Source organism: Crocodylus siamensis, chromosome 1 (genome assembly GCF_052110815.1).
Source record: "Crocodylus siamensis isolate JL-2025a chromosome 1, ASM5211081v1, whole genome shotgun sequence".
NCBI classification, from domain to species: Eukaryota; Metazoa; Chordata; order Crocodylia; family Crocodylidae; genus Crocodylus; species Crocodylus siamensis.
Window position 1 is genome coordinate 289604337 of NC_143395.1, and position 24646 is coordinate 289628982.

General features: G+C 42.3%; 1 protein-coding gene across 1 annotated transcript in view; it reads left to right on the forward strand.

The window, feature by feature from the left end:
• DHRSX (dehydrogenase/reductase X-linked) overlaps positions 1-24646 on the forward strand; it is a 254487-nt gene that overhangs the window by 186987 nt on the left and 42854 nt on the right. Inside the window, exon 6 of the mRNA XM_090064262.1 lies at positions 17634-17841. Coding sequence (XP_089920388.1) covers positions 17634-17841 — 208 coding nt within the window. The remainder of the gene's footprint in view (positions 1-17633; positions 17842-24646) is intronic.

The following is a 24646-nucleotide window of genomic DNA, read 5'->3' on the forward strand; positions in this document are numbered from 1 at the left end:
GTTTATGCGATGTCTGTCCCAGGTCCCTTCCTGGTTTAACTTAAACCAGAGTCCCCCAGCATCGCAGATGCTTTGCAGCCCTGGGTGGGGCTCTCTGCTCCATAAGTCTGCCTTCTCCCACCCCTCTGCCTGGCTTCCCTGTGCCCCACTCCCTGCTTAAGCAGGGATTCCCCACTCTCCTCTCCCACAGCACAGACCAGACTGTAGCCAGCGTGCAGTATACTAGCCAATGCTGAGAGGTGTCTGTGTAAGGCAGCAGGACAGTGTATACCTAGGGCTTTTAGGAGCTAATGAACAACTCAGTTGGTAATGTCCCTCTGTTCCTTCCTCCAGAAAAAGTTGTTTGAACTAGTGAGAGGGGCTTCTGTTTTCTTGATGGGGTGCTAAATGCCCTGTTACTCTCTGTGTAACTTCCTGCTCTGTAACCAAATGCTGTGCAACTCTCTACTGGCTCCGTTAGTGGTCAGGAGCAGCAGGGGAAGTGGTTGTGGGGGAACCCGTCCCTAATCAGTGTCCTGCCGGGCCATGCCCCCCTCAGCTCAGCACTGTGGAAGACTGCTCTAACACCCCCCAGCTTCTAGCCTGAGCCACTGCAGGCATGTGCCTGCACTGTTTCAATCCAGAGGGGATGTCAGTGCTGTTACAAACTGCTTCAGCCTAGCCTATCCTGCAAAGACTGAACCAATTCAGGCTGAGGCTTTTTGAATGTCTGTTGCTCGCCTTAGAAAATTACAAAGTCAACAGATGCAACACAAGACATAATACCTTAGTCTAGCACAGGTAAAGCAGAGGGACTGTAGTGTTATAGTATTACGGTTATTAAAAATATGCTCAAGAATATCCAGGTTGAGGGCCATGTCTCCCACTACAGAGGAAGGCTTAAAAAAACCCACAGTCCATTTCAGTTTGATCATGGGATAAAATTCTGTCCTGACCCCGAACACGGCAATTGGTCTGGTCCTGAGCAGAGAGGCAAGGCCCTCTAGCTGGGAAAGTGTGGTTTTAAGTCCCAGCAGAAGCACTGGCACATCCCAGTCATAATCCCCAGCCTTGGCTGCAGCCAACACCCAATGCCTCTGAGGGAGATTTAAGAAAATCCCCGAGGCACATAGCAACAAGAGGGAAAAAATCCCCTCCCAGACCCATGCAGCAGCCAGCAAAACCCAGAAACATGAGGTGTACACCTAGCAAAACGTAGGCATAGCTATGTCTAGATCATCCCTGACCAACACCTGTCCAATCTCCTTTTGGACACCTCCAGTGATGGAGATTCCACAACTTCCCTAGGCACTCTATTCCACTGCCTCCCTGTTCTAACAGTGAAAAAGTTTTTCCTGATACCCAATCTAAACTTACTTTTCTGCAGCTTCCAGCCATTCATCCATGCCCTACTCACTGCAGCAAAAGAAAAGGTGTTTTCCCTCTTCTCTATGACAGCCCTTCAAGTATTGAAGATTGCAAACATGTTCTCTCTTAAGTGCCCTTTCTGCAAACCAAAGATGCCTAGTTCCTTCAACATTTTTCATATGACTTGCCTTTCAAGCCGTGTATCATTTTTGTCGCCTGCCCTGAACCCTAACTTCTCCACATCCTTTTAAAAATGTGGAGCCCAAACAGTACAAAGTACTCTAGATGAGACCTAACCAGTGTCAAGTAAAGAAGCACTATCACCTCCCATGACTACCTAATGCTCTTACTGATGCATCCAAAACCTGTATTCTCCTTTTGTGCAGTTGCAGCACACTGCACATTTATGATGACACTGTGATTTTCCAAGACGCCCAGATCCTTCTCTATAGTGCTGCCATCCAACCAGATATCACCCACTTTGTATTTATATTTTTGATTATTCTTCCCAAGGTCTAGCACCTCACATTTGTCAGCACTGAATTTCATCCTGTTAGTTCCAGCTTAGCTTTCCAAATCTGTCAAACTCCTTCTGAATTGTGCTCCCATCTTCCAACATATTCACAATCCTTCCTAATTTCTTGTGGTCTGCAAACTTGCTCAAGGAGCTTTTTGTGCCAGCATTTGGAACATTAACAAACATGTTGAACAGCACTAGACCCAAGACAGACCCCTGTGGACTCCACTCAAAACCTCCTGGCATGGATTTATTTATAATTACTCTTTGCTTGTGGCTGGTGAGCCAGTTATCTATCCACCTAATTGTAGTTTTGCCTAGCCCACATTTCTCAAATTTGCTTATGAGGTCATGTGGGACCTTGTCAAAAGCAGCCTTGCTGAAGTCCAGATACACTGTATCTACAGCATTCCCTTCACTCACCCTAGTAGGTACTTTGTCAAAGATCAAATTGATTGACATGCTTTGTCCTTGATAAATCCATTGTGATCAGCCTTTCCTCCTCTAGATGCTTGCAAATGGACTTCCTTAGGATATGCTCCAGTAACTTCCCAGGTATTGAGGTATGGCTAACTGGGCTGTACTTCCTCAGGTCCTTCTCGTTGCCTCTTTCAAAGGAGGGACACTACATTGGTGCTTTATTCAGTTAAAGTTGCCCTTCACACAATCCACTTCCAAATCTTTATATAATAATTGTATGATTATTTTTTCAGATATAAAATTGGAATGTTTCAAATAGTCAACATATTTTTATAGATTAGGCAAGCACAATTCAGACTTTTTTACAGAATACTTTTTATGCAAATACAAAAGTATCTACTGCTGTGCCCCCTATTGCAACATGGCAGCAATTGCCTTTAATTTAAAAATTGACTTAACTGGCCTGGAAAATTAGCATTCTTGTAAAGGGATAAATCATAAATAGAGCAAATTAAGCTAAAATCTAAGTGGCCTGTTACATTAGCACACTACTTCACTCATTCATCCCAAAGATATAGTCAGCACCTATCTGCTAAATGCAATTTCAGTTCATCCACCCTGTTAGAACTGCAGCATATGGCTTAGCCCTCATAAAGGTTGCTGCTGAATCCAATTTATGGATGTCTCCATTGGGGGAACATGAGCAAAGATTTCAACACTAAATGAAATGCAATAATCAAATTTATTACCATATTCTTATCCTAGCATATCCTAATAGTGGTGTGTTCTGGAACCAGCTTCCAAGAGAAGTGGTGCTGGCTCCTACCCTGGGGATCTTTAAGAGGAGGCTAGATGTGTACACCTTGCTGGGGTCATTTGACCCTAGTACTCTTTGCTGCCATGGCAGGGGGTTGGACTCGATGATCTGCTCAGGTCCCTTCCGACCCTACCAACTATGAAACTATCATCAGCCTGGAGGTCATTGATACAATGCCAGACTTTGCAAACCTACGACCTACTAATGTGTCTCTCTCATCCATCACAATATTAAATTCTTAGCACCTAGGAAGAGTTACCAAGCTTAATAGGAAGTTCTAACATGATAGGAAGAAATACAATGCCTTTGGTGAGATGTGTTGTGCTATTGCTGCTAACCTTACTCCACAATTTGCTCTGTGGACAAACAACTCTTTACAAAGAAAGAGAGAGTGGATGCCTCTTGAAGGCAAGATTTTTTTCTGAGTTGTTTTTTTTTTTTTTTGAAATGGCAATAAAGGTCATCAGTAATTTGAAAGTCAATATAATAAAATAGCTTGACAGTAAGTAGAGGGGAAAAGGGACTTGGAAAGGAATGTGGAGCAGAAATAGATTGTCACTCTGGAGCAATGAAGGACAGTTAAACTTCTGCTTTTGAGTGGAAGAGGCCATACAAGTTCAGTGAACCTCAAAGAGCTTCAGAGTTCAGGTTCTGGGCACTTATTCAAATGGGTTATTTAGCACCTCCCCCAAAATCTTCTACCTCCCATTGACTTTACACTCTTTTTTCTGTCATCTGGGATGCTGTGTAGAATATTTAGTGTAGTTAAGTCCCTCTTTTCTCCTAGGAGTGACCAACTGGCCTAATCTTTTCCAGCAGTTTTTAAGAGGCAAGCAACATTCTGTTAGTTCTTAGCAGCAGGTCTTAAGAAGAATCCCTCTTGCTCTAACTGTATTTCCACTTCTGCCCCTTAAAACATTATGCATGTCAGAGGACACTCAGCATATTTAAAAAGAACTAAAAGCAGCAACTGAGGGACTCAAAGAGTATTTCAACTCCTGTTGCTAAAAAAACATGTAAAATGCATGCATGCATACATACATACATACATACATACATACATACATAGGGTGACCATACATCCTAGGCAAACTGGGATAGTCCCAGCTTCTGTAGTCTGGTCCCAGCTGGTTGGTCAAAAGTCCCAGAGGAGAGCCTGGCAGGGAAGCAGAGTAGCATGGTGCACCCAGTAGGCAGGCAGACAGGCATTGCTGCTGCTGGGTGGGAGCAAGGTGGGCAGACTGGAGCAGGGTGGCACCTATTCCAGTCTGCCCACTTGCTTGGCACTCCATGCCACTCCAAATCCCTACCAGATGCTCTAAGATTATTCACCAGTTGGATGGGATTGGACTCTAGAAGCCAGGACCATCCCAGTTCGCCTGGAACACATGGTTCCCCTGTACATACATAGATAATAAGTGCTGGGCCCACGAAAAAGGAAAAGTGGAGCAGTTGTTTCTCATGAACAAGTGGGATATAGATCTCCTTTCTTTCCAGATTTAGAATTACCAGTAAGTAATTTGTGAGTAACAGCTGAAAAATTTCTTTTAAAATAAATAACATGAGGGAAAATGGAAGGTTGGGTCTGTTGCAAGGAATTATTGAAAGCAGCTATAAGAAAATAATGGGAGAAATTATTATCCCACTTTTTGCCTGCAGAAAAGAACACATTGTGACACATGTGAAATGGGGAGAGCTGTATACATATATGCACACACACACATATATATGCAACAAAGGTTTGGTGGTGAACGAGGGGTAAGAGAAGATTCATTTTCTATTGCATCTGAAACATTTCCCTGTGAAGCTTTAAAGTTAAATGAGGGAACAGGCCATCATCCTTAGAGAAATGGTGCTTAATGATGCAGCTGTAAGGTTAGTTTAGAATATTTTTGTATTTTTAATTGCTTGTCAAATAGAGATGGTTGAAAACCTTCATCAAAACTTTTATTTTTAACAGAAAATTGGATGTTTAATCAAACAGAATTTGTTGCAAAAATTGTTTGTTTTCTGTTAACATCATTTTCCACTGAAAAATGAAAAGCCTTAAGAAGTTGATTTGGGGAATTAGTACCAGGGTGACTAAGGGGTTGTAGCTTCTATCTCCCATGTTCTCATTCCCTTCTGCATGGAGGGTCCCCTGGCTAGAGTATATCTCCCACAATACATTCTGGCTACCTTAAGTCTTCAAGAGAGTGAAGACTGTGAGTATGCGCAGGCATTTCTAAGATGCGATTTACAATCACACAGCTTACTTTAAGCCACATGATCATACACAAATCCCCACTTTTGCAAATATTCACTGGTGCATGGAGCCAAACTGGGAACACAATCAAAGTAAATCAGGGTTGGGGGAGGGATGAGCAGGATTGGGGTGGGTCTAGCAGGTTTAGGATCAGTTTACCTGATCTAACCTCTCTGATAATCTGTACAGACCAGCATTTAGGTTAATCTAACCCTAATTAGGTTTATCTAAGTGTAACATGTACATAGATCCTGTGGTGTGTTTGCCAGAGCACCTGGACTGTGGACAAGAGTGGAAGTTTGAGGTCCATGAACTGAAACTCCTGTGAGGCCTTGCAGCAACATCTCCAAATAAAAATACTTTGATGTTTTTTTTAGATGAATTATTCCAGTCTTACACACACACACACTCACTCACTCACTCACTTGCTCGCTCACTAACAATTCTACAGAAATTCTACTCCTTCCTCACTTTGGACTAGGTTTACAGTCAATTGTTTTTCCTTATAAAGAAACACGTAATCCTGTAGGTAGTGAGTCCACAAACACAATGTAACAGAATTATAGCAAGTTAGGGTTGGATGGGACCTCTGTAGGTCATCTAGTCCAACCTCCTGCTCAAATCAGAACCAGCCCCAACTAGATCATCCCAGCCAAAGCTTTTTCTAGCTGGGTCTTGGAAACCTCCTAGGATGGAGATTCCACCACCTCTCTGGGTAATCTGTTCCAGTGCTTTACTAACCTCCTAGTGAGAAAATTCTTCCTAATATCTAACCTAAAATCCCTTGCTGCAACTTGAGACCATTGTACCTTGTTCTGTCATCTACTGTCATTGAAAACAGTCTAGCTTCATCCTCTTTCAAACCTCCCTTCAGGTAGGTTCATTTTTACTCTGAGGTTCAGAGGGATGGGATTAAAAAACCCATGTTAGGATTAGGACACGTCTTTCATGGGGTCCCCTTGGGCACAAACAAGCACTCATGGGACCTAACTTAGGTTTAAGTTACTTAGTTTAAGAGACAAACTAGTAGAGCACATATACACATTCCCAACGCCTGCTCTAATGCATTCTAATTAGAATCCCTTCCTAGCAGACTCAATTAATTCTGCACATTTCAAAATGGTGATGGGGGCGCTTTAACTAAAGCTCATCAGATGAACTTTAGTTAAAGAGGCCCCTACTACCATTTTGAAGCACCGGATACTGAATACATGCAACACTGCAAGCATTTTAATTAAAGTGGCTTCTGAAAGCTACTTTAATTAAATCGCCCCCTCCCCATGCTGAATGCTGTCATTAACAGACATGAGGGGCTCTGGTTAGGAGCTGAAGAGCCAGGGGAGCTACTGCAGCTTTAGAAGCTGCAGCAGCCATACTATATGTCTTTCCCTCCAGCTTCTGTAGAGAATAAGGGACCAAATTTTCAATATCAGCCAAGAAAAACTTCTTTTAAATATCTTGTAGAAACTTTCTTAACCTTTGATAAGTTATTGTGTCCTACTGCCAAAAGATTCTCTTGGGTATGGGCCTTGATTGAATTGCTCATGTTTAAATGTCCATCCTATCTTCTCTTTGCACCTTGCTACTTCTTTTACCACTAATTGATTTTCAATCACAAATAATGCAGGGGTCCACTTACTTTGTTATAGAGTTACAGAGAATATTTAGAAATTTAAAACTAGCAGCACAAGTCAAGGCAACAACAATCATTTTTCACCTGCCTCTTGTGCTAGCAGTTAGAAACGCTGGTCACAGAGCACCTGAGTCCCTCTGCTTTGTTCTTGTTCTAAAGCTGAATCATAAATGGCACTTCTAAGACTTCTGAGATGTGGTAACTTCAGAGACCTTGGAAATGTTGTAGCTTTATGCGCATTGAACATAATTTTGTTCTTCCATAAACAGCTTAAGGTCAAGCAAAACATGTATGATAAAAAGGCCACAAACCAAACAATCTTCGAATCAAATATCATTTTGAATAAGAAGATCAAAACATGTTATTTTATTGCTATTACTGTCCATCAAAATTTTGCCATTTTGGCCTGTTAAATAAAAATCCCCCATTTGAGCTTTTTTTTCTGTTTTCCAACACTTATATAAATCCCACATCTTTTCTGACATCTGGTCCAAAAACACTCAAGCTATTGAGTTATATCTGTACCTGTTGAATTTTGAGCTCCATTCTCTCCTCCTTTCACCTATCTCACAAGGGGTTGGAGAAGGGTTTCTTGACTGCTTTTAGATGATGGTTTTCTTCTCTGTTACCTTGCTCATTCTTTCCCTAAGTTTGTTAAGTATGCACACCTGTGAGTTCTCAGTTATATTTTGCATATCCTGGGTAACACATTCTGAAATGTAATTATAAAAACCAAAAGAAAGAAAGTAGAGGAAATTGAGGGAGTTTTGGTGCAAGTTGACCACTTCAGAGACTGAATATATCTGTTGTCCCTTACAACAGATAGTGACACTATAAATGCTACCACTGTATATGTTGGTGTATTTAAAAAAAACTGTAGGATAAGAGAGTCAGGCCTGGATCTCTCTGCTCATACAGCTTAGCTTTATCCTTTGTTATGCTGAGCATATCGTGCAGATGCTCGATGCCCTCCCTTCCACTCAAATCCATGAGAGTAAGCATGCTCAACCCCACTCAGAAATGAAAACTTATGTTACAAGGGTGCTTCTTTTATGGATTGTGACTAACGTATTTTATGTGATCCTCTGAAAATCCATTGTATGCCTTTTGGTAAGGTGCACTGGTAATAGTTTATTGTTCAGCACCACTCTCCAGAGCCTTGGTTTCTCTTCAGATCACATGAATCTTCCAACTTTTACTAAAAGTTTCCAGAGCCTTCCAGTTGCCAGAAAGAAAAGAAAAGTCTTTAAGTCTAGAATATGTAGCAAGCATTTTGAGGCACCAAGCTACAATGAAGATGCAGCTAATTTTAAAATAGGGTCACTAAAATTATAGGTTACTTTATTTTCTGTAAAATTATGCAAGAGTTAGTTGTAGTTTTTCATTACTTCTGAGACAGTTTGTGGTTATGGTGCCACAGAAGTTGAAAAGGTAGAGTAAGGGGTCCTGTTGCTTACCTGAAGAGGCTTCCCGTATCACAACTACCACTGCAAAGTAGGGTGAAGCCTCCAGAGAGAGTTGCCCTTGGAGGGCTGAAGTAGATGACTCCCTATAGATGCAGAAGGAAACAGGACTGTGATTTTTCTGGCTGCTTATCACCTTCTTGGAGAATGCAACAATGATCTGCCCCTTACAAAAGACTTGTAGCAAAGCTCCTATTTGGCTTTCTGATTTATTTGCACGGGATTTGGGCTTGACAAATGTGTACCATTCACATTTTTCATTGACTTACTTTAGGTGTTAACAAGAATTTATTACATCTGTAGAAAACTGCTGCTTAAAAAAATACGGGCTTGTGCCAGCATCTACATATGGGTTTGTTTCCTGTGAGTGTGGACAGTCTTAATTATTGTGGAAAAGATCCATGAATATTAAAAGCAGATAAGAAATGGGGAAGCCAGTCAGACCAGTCATTTCCTACCTTTTCTTTTTTTTTTATAAAGGACAGATTTTGAAGGGTGACAGCTCCCTTAAAAAATCTGCCTTTGCTACCTACCTGCATAAATTCCAAAGTTTGTCCCCTGTCCAGACCAGAAAAGTAAAAATAAGTCTCTCAATGGGTCACTTGAGTATATTAGGAAGAGAACACTAAACATATTAAAAAGTTATTCATTCTTGCTGGCAAGACTCATTCTAATTTAATTTTTATTAGTAATGTTTATAATATGGTGCTTTACTATTTCTTTTCAGACTGTACAAATACAAAAATAGAGCAAAAAAGTAACTTGGTATTTCCCATGCATTATACAGGCTACTATAAAAACAGTACATAAGCAAAGTGACTGATTCCAGAGAAAGGGAGCAGCCCGTTCAGTTTATCCCTTTCTTTCCACTGTACTTTGGTATGAGGTATCTAGCAAGAATGGCTCAACTGTCCAAGTCTGGCTGTTAACTGGCTAGTCAAGAAATCCTGGCATTACAAACTAACACATGCAGGGCTTGGCTCTTAACCAGTGTAAACTGATGTAGCATGATTGACTCCTCTAACCAGCTGAGTATCTGACATTTCTAATGTGTCCATTACAGGAGTATCAAGGCACCAGCCTGCTACATATGTTGTTGAGTTGATACAATAACAACTAAAATCTGTATTTTAGGCTAGGTACAGACATTCAAAAAGCCTGAGGTGGATAGATCTCAGGTACATGGTTTTCTGTAAGTGGCATAGTTTAGATCGGTAGCAAACAGAACACGCTTTCACACTTGGTGGGGTGGGGCAAACCTTAGGCCAGGTTCCACCATTTTCAAACCTATGGGTGTCAAATTTCTGTTCTGTTACAGGTATAAACCAGTTTCTGATCACTTATACTGATACAAGAGTAATGTTTGTACCTGGCCTGAATTCTGGTACCTGAAGTTAGGTCATATTTTCAGAAGAAACCTATAACTTGTACACAAAATTAACACAGGGAAGCACAGGCTGGTTAGGGAGCGCTTGAAATAACTAACCAGACACTTCTGGTTATGTTATGTTTGAGCTGTTTGGTTTCAGCACCAGTACATGTATTCTGATTTCTTCCCTAACCAGACACGATCAGACATGACAGTGTCTTCCCTGTGTGCCATTACTTGATTTGGGCTGAACTTTACTTAGACCAGTGGAAAATGACAACTGTAGATTATCTGAGCATTGACTAGAGAAGTTAGAGATACGTAGTACACAAAAGAAATCTGCAGAAAGATAATGAGCGATGTTTTAGATATTGAGTTTAATTATCATAATAAGAGAAAATATTAATATTTATAACAAATCTCCAGAAGACATGTACCTAGATTCTGCAAGCATCTATGTAAAAATATTCTAAAAACTGCTAAATATTTTAGTAGTCTTAAAAGAGCACTGTAGACACCTGCATTTCACTCTACAGTAGGGGTGCACTGATTTTTGGGGCTGATACTGATAGACAATTTTTAAGGAGGCATATTAGCCGATACCAATCTAATTTCCAGTACACAGTCTGGCAGCTTGAAGAGCAGAGTGTAGGTGCTAAGTCTGTTATGTTGGAAGGGGAGGGGAAAGGGAAGGGGCGTGGGGCCAGATTGAGGCCCCTGCTATGAGGGTTGGAGCAGGGCTGGGGCAGGTGCTACCCAGCCAGGGTAGGGTGGGGTGTAGGACAAAGCTGCAGCTCATCCAGGGGGCAAGAAGAGCAGGGGGAGGTGTCTCCTGCTGCTGTGTGCACCCTGGGAGGGCATGGGGGGCATGTGCCCCCGGATTTGTGTGGGGTGGGGCAGCTGTTACTGCAGTCTGGGGCCGTGGCTGCACCAGACTCTTCCTGGTGGGGGCTGGGCTGGGCTGCACTGGAAGCCGGCAGCGATGGTGCCAGGAGCGGGGCTACGGGGGGGGGGGCTGCAGCCCCCCACCCAAAACTTGCTCTAGCCCTCCCAACTGCCCCTGCCAGTTTGTGATTCCCACCCCACCCTGAGCACAGCACAACCCAGCCCGCACTGGAAAGAGCCTGTCACAGACTTGGCTGGCCCCAGCCCGCAGTGGCAGCCTGCCCCACCCTGCATAGATCCAGGGGCACATGCTCTCTCCATGGCCTCCCGGGGTGTGCACAGCGGTAGGAGCCACTCCCCTCTGTGCCCCCTGGACGAGCCACAGCTCTGCCCCACACCTGCCCCATCCCCATTACTTCCCTCACTGCAGAGGCCTTGATCTGCTTCCCCCACATGCCCCTTCCCTCCCCCCTCCTCCTCCACAACAGACTTACCAGCTAAACGCAGCTCTCAAAGATGTGCTCTTTGCTGCCTATGTGTTGCAGCTGCTTGCATGCATGGTGCATTTATTGGCCACATTGTCGGCCTCATCAGGCAAGTTTCTAATAGTCAATTTTCTTTATATCAGTGCTGATCCAATATTGGGCCAATGTATCAGTGCACCTCTACTCTACAGGAAAACAGAATTTAAAACTTGGATAGTATTGTAAGTGATAATATTTTTTTATATTGTTGATTAAACAAAGTTCATGTATTACAATGTTCATAGATAAATCATTAAGGAACTGCAGTCATTTTGATCCAGCTTGTGCGTTAGAAACTAATTCATGCTATGACACGTATTGAAAGTTTGCCCATGGCCTTTCATTATAAAAGCCCAGCATGTTACCCACACTTTATAGCACTTGCCAAGTTTTTGATGGGGCATACACAGCAGCCCAGCTGTCCTGTAATTTGATTTAGTGCAATAGTCTGTGTAGCCAAATTAACTCATTCGACACTGGAGAGTCTATTTGGTTGATTGGGGGGACTGTCGCAATTTTGACATGTACAAAGGCAACTGTTATAAAACCCAGCACTAATCAGGTTTCAGTATAGCTGTGTATATTATGCACTCATCGCACTTAGTTTGGCTCAAGCAAAATGATTCTGGAAAAAAACTTTCTGGAGATTAGAAATAGCACTGTTCTAATTGTATGTCAGTTGGTGTGTCAGGCTCCCTCCTGGTGAGTGCATGAGATAGCATAAAGCAAACAGGAAAATTCAGTTAAGAAAATGATCTTGTCTCTTCTCACAGGTGCAGAGCAAAGTAATGCTTACTGTGTACTCAGCAGTACTTGTGTGATTGCACCACTACTCAGTGGCCTATATACACCTTGGGCTGTGACTTGTCAGACATTATAATCTAAGCAGTATTTTATTGGGTCCAAAAAAACAAGAAAAAAACACCTTTCTGACTAAACCAATTTGGATTTCTTTCTCCCACTGAAAATTTAAAAACATATAATCTTCATCAAAGCCCCCAAGTGTTTACCCCAGAATGGAATTTTACATTTTTGGCTATATTACAGGATCTCATTTTTTTCAGTCAATGTCTAAATTTGCAAAGGAGTGCACAGTGCTTTTGCAAATAATTTGGCTAATAATAGAGCACACTTCCTGCAGAAAAAACAGAAATAAGGATTTTTGTTATTGTTGTGTTTTCAATCAGCACAGGACTAACACTGTGTAATCAACGAAAAAATCAAAGACATTTTCATAACAATAAGGGAGTGATTTGCCTCTGATCCTTTGGCCAAATGTCAAAATGACTAATTAGAATCAGTCTACCTTAATTTTCCCTTTATTTTCAGGTGAGTAATTTATTATTTACCTTCCCTACTCAGTTAGTATGTGTGTCCTGATTCAGAATGCCCCCTAGAAGGGATTTCTTTTCACTAGTGAGAGAAATATCACTGTATATACAATTTCACTGTAAAGCACTTTAACAACTGTCGGGAAGGAAAGGGTTATGGAAATATGAAATTGTTTAGATTATTGACTGTAAATTATGTGCATCAATACAGCAGAGGGTTTTTGTTCATAATACTGCAGCAGGGACATAGCAAAACTGTGGAGAGAGTGTAAGAGTGCAGCTAGTAGTGTGCTGCGAGGTTTCATCATGATTGAAATGAATAGGCTAGGAAGCAGAATTAAGTTGTTTGATGTATAAGATACTACCTGGGTTTTTTTGGGAGGAATATAGCTATGGTATCTGCATATCCATGAGGAAGGAAAGCGGGGTTTCATTAGTTAGCCAAGGTAAGGCTAGAAATGACAGAATTAAATCTGAATGATAAAACTGCAGTTTAAATAGCCTGGAACAGCATTAAGATCAGCAAACAGGGAAATAGACCAGCTTCAGAAAAAAAAAATACAACTAAAATTATTTATAAGCTTAATGTCACAGCTTTTCATGTTCCTTTTGCAGATAGTCCAGTAACACTAGATCCCTGAAAAATGCAAAGCAAGAAAGGAAATGGACTGCAGCTGACCAAACTGTGGTGCTCATCCAGACCTGTATGCTGCCAGTATCAAGTTTTTAAATCCCTCCTATCTTCTCTGCTGCCTTGCAACTTGCGAAATGCATTTGCACCCATGCAATCTGGTATAAAAGGCTATCGTGGTAATGTGGTAGCATTTTCTATTGGTGAGGCACTCGTAATCATGACTATGCAAGAAGCAAGGCAGTGGAGAATAAGGCTCTTGGAATTTGTGGGCCAGATACTCACAGGGAATGGGGAGTTATAGGTGTCTTTTACAGATGAATGAATATCAGGTTTTATGGAACTATTCCACTAGCTAGGATAACCACAGTGCATTAGCTACTGCCCTTGTCCTACGTGTAAACCCCTACACTGGTTATACTAGCCCTATACTACTGAGGATTGCCAATGACAACTGCTGCCTCAAGATTATTTACACCCCTTTTGTGATTCTGCCCCATGGGGATTTACTAAGACCTGAGAGACTGACTCTGAGTTTGCATGACTAAAATATACTTGAATCCTAAGGTGACATTTTGAGTGCCTGAGACCAGAATATGGGCAGTACTTTGACGACTACTGAGTAACCTTTATCTTTATGCAGCAACACGTGAAGTGGTGTGCTTCATTTTTAAAATATTCTGTTTCAGTCATAAACCTAGGTGATATCTATGTGATGGCTGGACTATGTTATGTATTATCAGGGATCTGGGTTTCCCATTTTCCACAGGTAAACAGAAAAAACCATGGATTTCCTCTTTTAACTGAGAAAAACATGGATTTTTCATTTTGATGGAGAAACACGCAGATTTTCCACTTTTGCAAAGAGCTCTCTGCAGGCTGGCAGTCTCAGCCTTTAAGGGGTTGGGGAAGTGGGAGGAGGGTCAGGCAAGGAGCGCCATGTGCATGTGTACTTGTATGCATGCACATGGCCACCAGGCAGCCTGGAGAGCAGCTCCCACAGGTAAGTCTGGCAAGAAGTTGGATTGCGGCTTTGTAGGGAGGGAGGGAGTTGGCTAGGCAGTGTGCAGGGCTTGGGGCCTGAGGCCAGTATGCGCAACCACAGGGCCCTGGCGGGGAATGGGATGGAGCTGCAGGTGGCTCATCTGGAGAGATGGGGGGGACTGGCATTCCTGGGGCAGTAAGGGGGGGGGGACAGGTGCTCCCCATATCTGTACATGGGGTTGGTTGCCAGCTGTGAGCTCAGGCCCCCTGCCCTGCTGTGCCCTGCTCCCCTCCCCCCCCACACACACACTGGGGGCCTCTGCAGCCCAGCAGGTGGAAACTGGTGCATCAGGGCAGAGCGGGCTTGGGCAGGGAAGCTCCTTGCTGCTGCAAACCCTCAGCCACCCTGAAGAAGTGCCCCCTACCTGCCTGGCAGCAGTGGGGGTGGCAGCATGGAGTTGTGTCCCTCACTGCTTTTGGGTGGGCAGCAGGCACCTCGCCAGGGTGGTGCAGGGCTTGCAGTGGCAAGGAGCTTCCCCACCCAGCCCCACTCTTCTCTGCCATGCTAGGTCCCACCTGCTGAGCTGCAGAGGCCCCAGAGGGAGGGCAGCAGGGCAGGGAGCCCAAACCCACTGTGGGCAGCCTGCACCCACCCCTCCCATGGGCTTCACCAGTGGTACCACCCACGGGGGAGAGGGAGCCAGGCTTCACTCCCTGCTGGGGCTGCAGAAACTGCTGGCTCCTGCAGGCAGCAACCAGGGCTCGGGTCCTGCCAGCACGGTGGAGGAAGGCTGTGGACCTGGGACCCACGGCCCATAGGTCTGGCAGCTGGAGGCCCCCTCCAGAAGGGGTGGGGGGCACCAGCAGTGCTGGGAGGCTGTGGGTGGGGAGTGAGAGGCTACGGCAGGGCCAGGGGGGCTGTGAGTGGGGAGGAGCACCAGCAAGGCCAGGGGGCTGTGGCTTGGGAGTAAGGGGGCTCTATCCGTGTCATGGTGAGCTAAAGGGACAGGAGGAACTCTGATTTGCCATGATAAAAAGCCCCAAATTAAATACCAAAATTTATAAGTATGTAACATTTATTTTACAATTGCAATTGCCCCTTGTTCTGTCATCTGTTGGCAATGAGAAAAGTCTAGCTCCATCTTCTTTCAAACCATCCTTCAAGTAGTTGAAAGCTGCTATTAAACCACCTCTCAATCTTTTCTTCTCCAGACTAAATAAGTCCAATTCCCTCAGCCTCTCCTCAAAAGTCCTGTACCCCAGCTGCCTAACCATTTTTGTTGCCCTCTGCTGGACTGTCTCCAGTTTGTCTACATCCTTTCTGTAGCGGGGGACCTAAAACTGGACATAGTACTCTAGATGTGGCTTCACTAGGGAAAGTGTCACTTCCCTTGATTTGCTGGCAACACTTCTACTAATGCAGCCCAATATGCTGTTAGCCTTTTTCACAGCAAGGGCACACTGTTGACTCATATTCAACTTACTGTAACCCCCAAGTCCTTTTCTGCAGAGCTGCTGCTTAGCCAGTCAACCTCCAGCCTGTACCAGTGCATGGGATTGTTCTGTCCTGAGTGTAGAACTAGTCAAAGGAGCCGAAGCCCTGCTGGTGACACCTTTCATTGATTTGCAGGCTGTCCCCACTCCTGCCTGCGCCCTTCCCCTTGACTGGAAGAATCCAAGGGAGCACCTGAGCCCCTGCCCCCTTCACACTTGCACCCAGAGCCCTGTAGTCACTGTCAATATCCCCAAGCTCACCCCTGGCAGTATCACTGATGTTCTCAATGATGACCAGCATGGGGTAGTAGTCAAGGGGCTGGGAGGAGTCTTGGTAATCCTTCCATGATATCTCACATCCAGGCTCCAGGCAAGCAGCAGACCTCCCAAGACAAGGTCAGGCTGGCAGATGGATGCTTCTGTCTGCCTCAAAAGGGAGTCTCCAACCACCAACACCCATTGCTGCTTCTTGGTGGCAGTGGTCTCAATCTTTCGAACCCTGGGAATGCCTGGTCTGTCCTCCTGTACCAATGAAACGTGTTCCTTCTCCTCTACTCCATAGCCATTCTCCAGGTAAACTATTGCAGGTGAAGGTGAAGATTTCTGCTTACTGCCTGAGGTCACAAGCTTCCACCGTCCCAGGAGTCCATGTCCTCTCCCTTCTCTAGCACTGCCTTTGACAGTCCTTCCTCCACAGTCCCAGAGATCACCTTCAGCATCAAATCAATGAAGTTCTCATGGCAGAGGATCCTTCAGATCCTTGCCACCTCCTCCTGTAGCTGTCTGGCTTGCTCCCTGATGGGACACCACAAAGAGGCACTGTTCATACTGTAGGTAGTCCCTTCCCCCTCCCCACCCGACCTGGCAGTTACTAGAAGGAACCTGCAAGCTGCAGTCTTCACAGTGCTAAACAAGAACTGGGTGGAAGCCTCAATGGTGAGTGGTCCTGCCTGGACAGACATCTCACAGCTTCAAGCAGAAATTCTGTATATTGTCTTGTGCATATTAAGAAACACAGAAATCATCTGAAGCATTACCACTGGTCTTCAAAGCACAGGGCGATTAAATGAAAAAGACCTGAAATAATTGCACAGGTAGAACTGTCATGGAAAAGAGATTTGTGCAAGTGGTGCTGAAACCTCGATCTAGAGGTATATTATAAGTGGCATGCCTATTAATTTGCTCCACACTGGCATGTTTAATTTTTTTTTTATTCTGCCTAAATGAAATGACATATAAGTAATTGGCAATTACAAAGAAAGCTGGCTTTTAAAAATGTAAAGCAGTTTTGATCCAACATACAAGTGGTAGAAGGGCCATATGAGTTCTCATCATAAATGTTTTGACATAAATGCCATGGTTTGTACATTTGCATTATACACAATTATTTTTGTGCATTGTTTTTGTTCTATCCTGGCATTTTCCAGGATTTTTTTTTTAAGTTTATGCCTCACACAGTTTCACTTCTTCCCATCTGTTCAGCACCTCCTTGGGTCTGTTCATCTATCTCTTGAACCTTGCCTAATCCTCAACTAATACTGTCCTTTTATTTCATTAGTTTTACTGGTTAGTATAGTGCCCAGCACAAAAAACCTTTGATTACAGGAGTATAACTAATAAATAGTAAAGGAACAAGATTACAGCTTGATACTTTAGCATTTCTAATACAAATGATACCACAATTATTTGAAGTAAGGTTTCTATTAGCCTGTAGGTTTATCTAAAGTATTTCCATGCATCGGTCACTGAATCGAGTGGAATAATCACCAGAACTAGAGCAAGCAATCTGCCTGGAAAAGATAAGTACCTTCGTGTGCCCGCTCAGTGTGTTGCTGGGTTGTTGTTTTTTTTCCTGTATAATGTAGCAAAAAGCAAACTGGCCGTTTATTTGATGTCGGTACTGTGCCATTTTTTTTTCTGATTTCTCTCTGTGTCTCTCTCTCTCTCTCTCTCTCTCTCTCTGTTGTATGCAGATATTCGTACTCGCCTCATGGAGCTTATGCCCAAAGCAAACTTGCCCTTGTATTATTTACCTATCTACTACAGCATCTTCTCATAGCAGAGGGGAGCTTTGTGACTGCTAATGTAGTAGACCCTGGAGTAGTGGATACTGACCTGTACAGACACGTCTTCTGGGCTGTAAGAATGGTCAAGTGGATAACATCCTCGTTATTTTTCAAGGTACACTGCTATTTTAATAATTTCACTGTTGTTGCTGTGCATTGGTGAAGCTGTAGTCAGCACAGAACTTCATTTGTATTCTGGCTTATCATTATACATTTCATTCATTACATTTTCTGCACTGGTAAGATGCACAAAATAGATAAGGTCAGTTCCCACTTTAGAAAACTGATTTAGAACATAGAGACAGTACATGTAAGAACAAGAGGAAGGAGCCACCATCTATGCAGCAAAACATATGCCGTAGTTGTGTGGTAGCTGGGATGATCCAAAGCCTGTGCAAGAGGCAAGTTTTGTTTTGATCAGCTCATCTTATAATTGGAAAGACCTGAAGGGCATTTCTGACAGGTGGTCTTACATTGCTTCAAATAGTTAGTTGGCCCAATAAAAGATACTACCAGACAAAACCTGCTTCTTGCAAAACAAATAAATATGTACATATTAATTATTTTTACACTAACCTGTTTTTCTTTCCTTATGAGGGCCTATGAAATCATTTGCTAATTCAGGATTGAAATATGCAAAGTATTCCTAGGAAGTACCTTTTACATTGTGTCACATTCTTTCGCATTCTGCAAACACAGTAGTAAATATAGAATGGCATTACTTGCATGTATATAGCATGTCTGTATACAAAAGAACGTGAGGAAAGAAGCCATATAAATGAAAAACTCTGATGACAAAAGGTTTAATCTCCAAATGATTAAATGACTGTGGTATGTATAGAAACTGCTTTTGGTTTGTTGCCATCTGGCCTCTTGTATTAGAGAAGGTGCAGGTCTTCAACTAAATTGATTTAAAAGTGTTCCAGTTGCATTGGTAGAAACCTCTACAGGAAATGTACTTAAACAGGTTCACTTGAGTGATACCTTCATGACGAGTTTGAACAGGTGTATCTAAATCAATTTTAATTTTGGGGAGTTTCATGGACACAATTGTTCTAATATGAACAAGTCCATAGAAAGGCTATGATTTATTCAGAAGCTTTGAAAGAAGCATTGGCATAAGTAAACGAAAGCTGATTCCTGTGGAAAAGTTTTGCTTTTCAAATTAAAATACATCATCTTGGAAGATCTGGAGGAAGTTGTCAGTCACAATAAATGAATTGCATTAAAACACTGACATGAAAATAACATTATTCTTATTTTATAATATGCCTCAAGTTTAAAAGGATAGCATCATGGTAAAACACATACAAATAAACTGTCTTTAAAAAATACTTGATGTCCTTTTAAGTACAGTATTCATTTTTCCACTAGCATATTGTAATCAGAATTATAATGAGAACACTCAGGAAAGTTCAGCACGTTCCAAAAAAGAAAAAAAGAGAATCCCATTTTGTTCCAATAGGCATATAATAATTTGTTTCCCACCTTGTGACTGGGAATGTCATACTATGAAACTATGAAACTATTTCCTTTTCAAAGTGCTAGCATATACTTTGGTTGTTTGTTAATTGTGTTTTAGAGCTCGCTGGATAACATTATTTTTTACGTGATATTTAAGTACAACTCAGCATTTCATACAGAGCCACAATAAAAATTCGATCTGAGAAAGAAACTGAGTGCTGGTTTGTATTTACAGACTCAATACCATTCAGCTTTATTTGTGTCAAGGGAGTCATTTATTATTATACTGACCATATTTAGAAACTAAACAGGATGTCATAAGACATGCACAAAGTGAGTTTGGATTTATCACAAGAGGGAATCAAGCATTTAAAGCTGAAACAATAATGCCTCCTATAGTCCCTGGTTGCCTCCTACTCTTTGTATGAGGTTACAGAATAAAGGAATGCTGCCTTGCAACAAAGGTGAAGAAGAGATTTTGAGTTGTAGTGCTCCTAGAGCCAGAAATGAGAATCCAGCAATGGCAAAGTTGTTTTCTGAGTCAGAATTCACTTGTTTTGGGGCTTAGTATTTTTTTTAAATCAACGTAGTACATTTTGCATTAAAAAAACCAGAAAGAGAGTGACAATAAATATTATCTCTGAATTCTGACCCTTGTTCTACATCACTGGAAGTTTGGGATATATAACAGACTAGATCCTCTCTAAATTTATTGATTTCTTTTTCACGATATGTTTACTTATTTGGAACCCAGTTCTGCTCCTTGTCCATATTCTTTATTGATAGATTACCTATTTTGAAGTGAGTCTTTCTTCAGTTTTTCCTTAAAACTAAACCCAAAAAAATTCTGTTTCATTCCAGTGTGAAATGGGAATTTTTTTAGAGTGAGAAAAATATTCCCAGTCTAGTTCTGCCTAAAACATTACATATTATTTTGTCTTTCCCTGAAAACAACATAAACAAAATAGTTTCTAGGTAAGTATTTTGTAAAGATACACATCAAATGTTCATTTTAGAATGTCATTAAAAAGTGAGGAATCTTTTGATGAAATACTAGGCTGTTATCCAAACAGCTGTGTAGTCTTAACTTTCATTTCGATAGGGACTTAGCCAATTAGATTCCTATAGAAACTCAATTCCACCTCTTCATTGTAATGGAGTATGTGCTGGAGAACATACTCAATTTGCTGAGTAAAGCCTGTGAAAGATAGAGAACCTATAAATAAATCTATAGCTCCCTGTGGAAAGTGAACATGTCATAATCAGGGATCCTGGTTTTCTCTGATTTTAAACACTGGGATTACTTTTTTAACAGAAAATTGGGGATTTTTTTAAATCGGAAAAAACCAAGATCCTTGGTCATAATACATAGCGGTAATGCCTACGAAATGAGAAGAAACAAACCTTAACCAGAGCATCAGCTTGTACAGCATCAGTTTTCAAAAATATACCACTTACTTGCAACATACTTATAGCACTACAGTGTAAGGGGATAAGGGAACTGGGGGTGAGGGGGATGCCCAGGATTTCCATTGAGACCTGACTGAGTGCCATGTCTCATGTTACACCCCTCATGTATTAAATCTACTTAATGTCAGCAACCATGTGTCAAGCAATAAAACCCATGTTAAGTATACTCATGTTGTAGCGATGTTGGGAATTTATGAGCAAGGAGTATCTCCAGATTGTATTAAGTAACGTGTTCAGCTGTTGTTGGACCACTTCACAGAGATAATACAAGCAATATGCAGGTCGTCTTCTAGCTGTGACATCAGCTTGGGACTCCTTTATTGTACCATGCCTCCACTGTCAGTCCCAGCCCCGGCACCACACTGGAGCCAGTTCAACAGTCCAGCGTTGTGCCAGGGATGGAATCAACAGTCAGCGAGCTGTGCATGTTTCGAGATCATAGTAAACATTAATGGATGACTGCTCATAATATGTTCTACCTTTAATACTACACAGATTTAGCACATACTAAGTATCCCATGCAATAAGGCCCTAAATGTTCCACTTTCTCCCATGACCAGTTCAGTTGTGAGGGCCTGTTTCCATAGCTTCCGCTATACTTACCCAAACTGTCTGAAGTTTTCCTTGCATAGCAAAGATTAATTAAAATCTCATTTTTTCTTTGGCATGCAGTACAAGGTGTTTGACATTTTAATTCATTGGTATAAGGTCATATAGTTGCTGCTGCTAAGCTATCACATTTGGGCAGCTGCTACCTATATAGACAGCCACACAGTTTTCCCATGAATTGAAATATCCAGCAGGAAAGAATAGGGAGGGAGCTGCAGTGAAAATGTATTCCCATAAAGAAGTACAGTTGTGAAATAGCAGAAAAAGACATTGGCTTCCAAAGAAAATCCTGATTCCAGATTAAAAATAATAAAAATAAATATATATATAAAAAAATTCCAGGTGGGTGTGGTATGCTGTATAGTTTGACTAGCATTTGTTTGCAGGGGGGATCTCTCTCCTTAGGATTTTTCAAGAACAGGTTAGACAGACACTTGACTGGGATGGTTTATTCAGGGATGATCCTGCCTTGAGCGGGGGGTGAGAATAGATAACCTTGTGAGGTCCCTCCCAGTCCTATTTTCCTATGTTTCTATGATACCATGACTGGTATAACCCCCCCCTCAATTTATTTCACCATTCAAGAGTAGTGCAGTCACGCCAAGTAGATGCTAATGAAATTTATATCATAAGGCCTCATCATATACCCTGTTTGTTCCACTTAAGTATTTGAGGAGTGTTTTAGAAAGTTCCTGGTTTTCCCCTTTGCCTGTAATCCTGGTGCCTTAGCTACCATGAATTCAAGAGCTCAACAAGAGACAGAAGAGCCTTTCACTGTAACCTAAAATAGCTTTTTCTATAGATAACACCAACATAAATCTAATTTTTTTATTCCTGGCCTTTGAGAATTAGCTACAGTAACCAAGAATTCCACTTTTCCAGTGGTGCAAAGCTTCCAGTAGTGCCATTTGTAACCTGGCAGGAATGTAGGACATTGGACATTTAAAGCCATTGACTTTAAAAAAAAAAAAAAAAAAAAAGGAAAGGAAAAAAAAAAGAAAGGTACATTGTCATATATACTCCATTCTGACCCTCAGGTAAGTGCTAATCAGGAGAATGAGTAGACAGTTTACATGTTTATAGAGAACAGGTATACTTTTCTTATCAAGCTCAAGCTGATGTTGTAATGGTGGCATTCTGAAGCTCCTTGGGGGTTTGGGTATGTCAGACTGAGTCTAGTGGAAATAATTTAATGGGCAGATGCAAGTGAGGTAATCAAAGGTGCATAATTAATGTATTTATCATTTGTGCTTGCAGTTTATCCTCTCTCTGTTGCAAATATATTCTCTACCCAACAAGTTCCTGTGTACATAAAAATGTATCCATAGATCCCCTGTATGGATTTTGTGAAACACATATATATATATTTGAGAGAGAGATCACAGTGGTCATCCTTGAAAACATAGGCAATATACTTTTTGATGAATATGCAGAAATAAAAAATTAAGTTGTAAATATCAGAATGAGTCAGTACATAATCCATAACCGGGAAAAGGTCCAATGCATAAGAGATGATTCAAACTGCTCTTATTTGAGGAAAGATTATAGAAATTACTTGTACAGAAGATTTATTGTCAGCCTCAAGCAATAGCATCTGTACCCATTGACTGTGTGAAAATAAAAAAGGGTGCTAAGGTTTTGAATAGCATTGGATGGGAGGGTGAGTTAAATGTACTGTATGAAATTAAAATAATGAATCTAGATCCCTAGATATACCACAGTTAGAAATAATTAATACAGGTGATTGCAGGCCAGTATGTTATACACAATCACACAATTTGAATATTTCCTTTACAAATGTTAGTAGGTCTATGACTCTACAGGGAAACAGCTCCTGTTTTGATGTTGGAAAGTGCAAGCTAACAAATGAGCTACATTTATTACATTCCACCACTCTGGAGGAAATGCAGGACACAAACAACAGAGGATTTGCATGAATCCAAAACAACAGGCAGTAAAACCAGAATGAGTTTGGACAGCTTTCTAGAGGTGGAATTTATAATTCTGCTGGCTGCGGCCCTTTTAAAATGAGCTAGTGAGATGAAAAAGGAGATGCTACTATGTCATCAGTCCAATACTCGCATGAACTTTGAAAAAATAAGAGCTTCTTAACATGTTTGAGAGAGTTTTTCATAGAATCATAGAAGTTGGGTCAGAAGGGACCTTGTAGATCTTCAAGTCTGACCCCCTGCCTGGGCAGGAGAAAAACTGGGCTCAAATGACTCCAGCCAGGTAGGCATCAAGCCTCTTCTTAAAGACCCCCAGGGTAGGAGCCAGCACCACTTCCCTTGGAAGTTGGTTCCAGATCCTAGCCGCCCTGACTGTGAAGTAGTTCTTATGGATGTCTAATCTAAACCTACTCTCCAACAACTTATGGCCATTATTCCTTGTTATGCCAGGGGCGCTAGGGGAAACAAGGTCTCTCCCAAACCCTTCTGGTCCCCCCTAGTGAGTTTATAGACTGTCACCAGGTCCCCCCTCAGCCTTCTCTTGTGAAGGCTGAACAGGTTCAGGTCCCGCAGTCTCTCATTGTAGGGTCTGCCCTGTTATCCCCGGATCATGCGGGTGGCCTTCCTCTGGACCCTCTCAATGTTGTCCACATCCCTCTCTGAAGTGGGGTGCACAGAACTGGACACAGTACTCCAGCTGTGGCCTGACCAGTGTCGCGTAGAGGGGGAGGATCACCTCCTTGGCCCTACTTGAGATGCACCTGTGGATGCACGACAAGGTCCAGTTAGCCCTGCCAACCGTGACCTCACATTGTCAGCCCATGTTCATCTTGGAGTCAATAATGACTCCAAGATCCCTTTCTGCCTCCGTGCTCTCAAGAAGGGAGTTTCCCATCTTATAAGTGTGCTGCTGGTTACTACTGCCCAAGTGCAGCACCCTGCACTTGTCAGTATTGAAACACATCCTGTTTTTGTTAGCCCACCCCTGTAACCTATCCAAGTCTTGCTGCAGTCTTTCCCTCCCTACTAGCGTGCTCACCTCACCCCAAATTTTGGTATCATCAGCGAATTTAAACAGGTTGCTTTTCACCCTGTCATCCAAATCGCTGATAAAGAAATTGAACAGCGCGGGCCCAAGGACCGAGCCCTGGGGGACTCTGCTGCCCACTTCTCCCCAGGTCAAATATGACCCGTCCACCACCACCCTCTGAGTACAACCCTTCAGCCAATCTGCAATCCATCTGACTGTGTAGGCATCAATGCCACAGTTGCCTAGTTTTTTAATGAGGATGGGGTGGGAGACGGTGTCAAAGGCCTTGCTGAAGTCCAGAAAGACTACATCCATGGTGACACCTGCATCCAATGCTTTTGTGACCTGATCATAAAAGGCAATCAGGTTGGTCTGACATGACCTGCCCCTAATGAAAC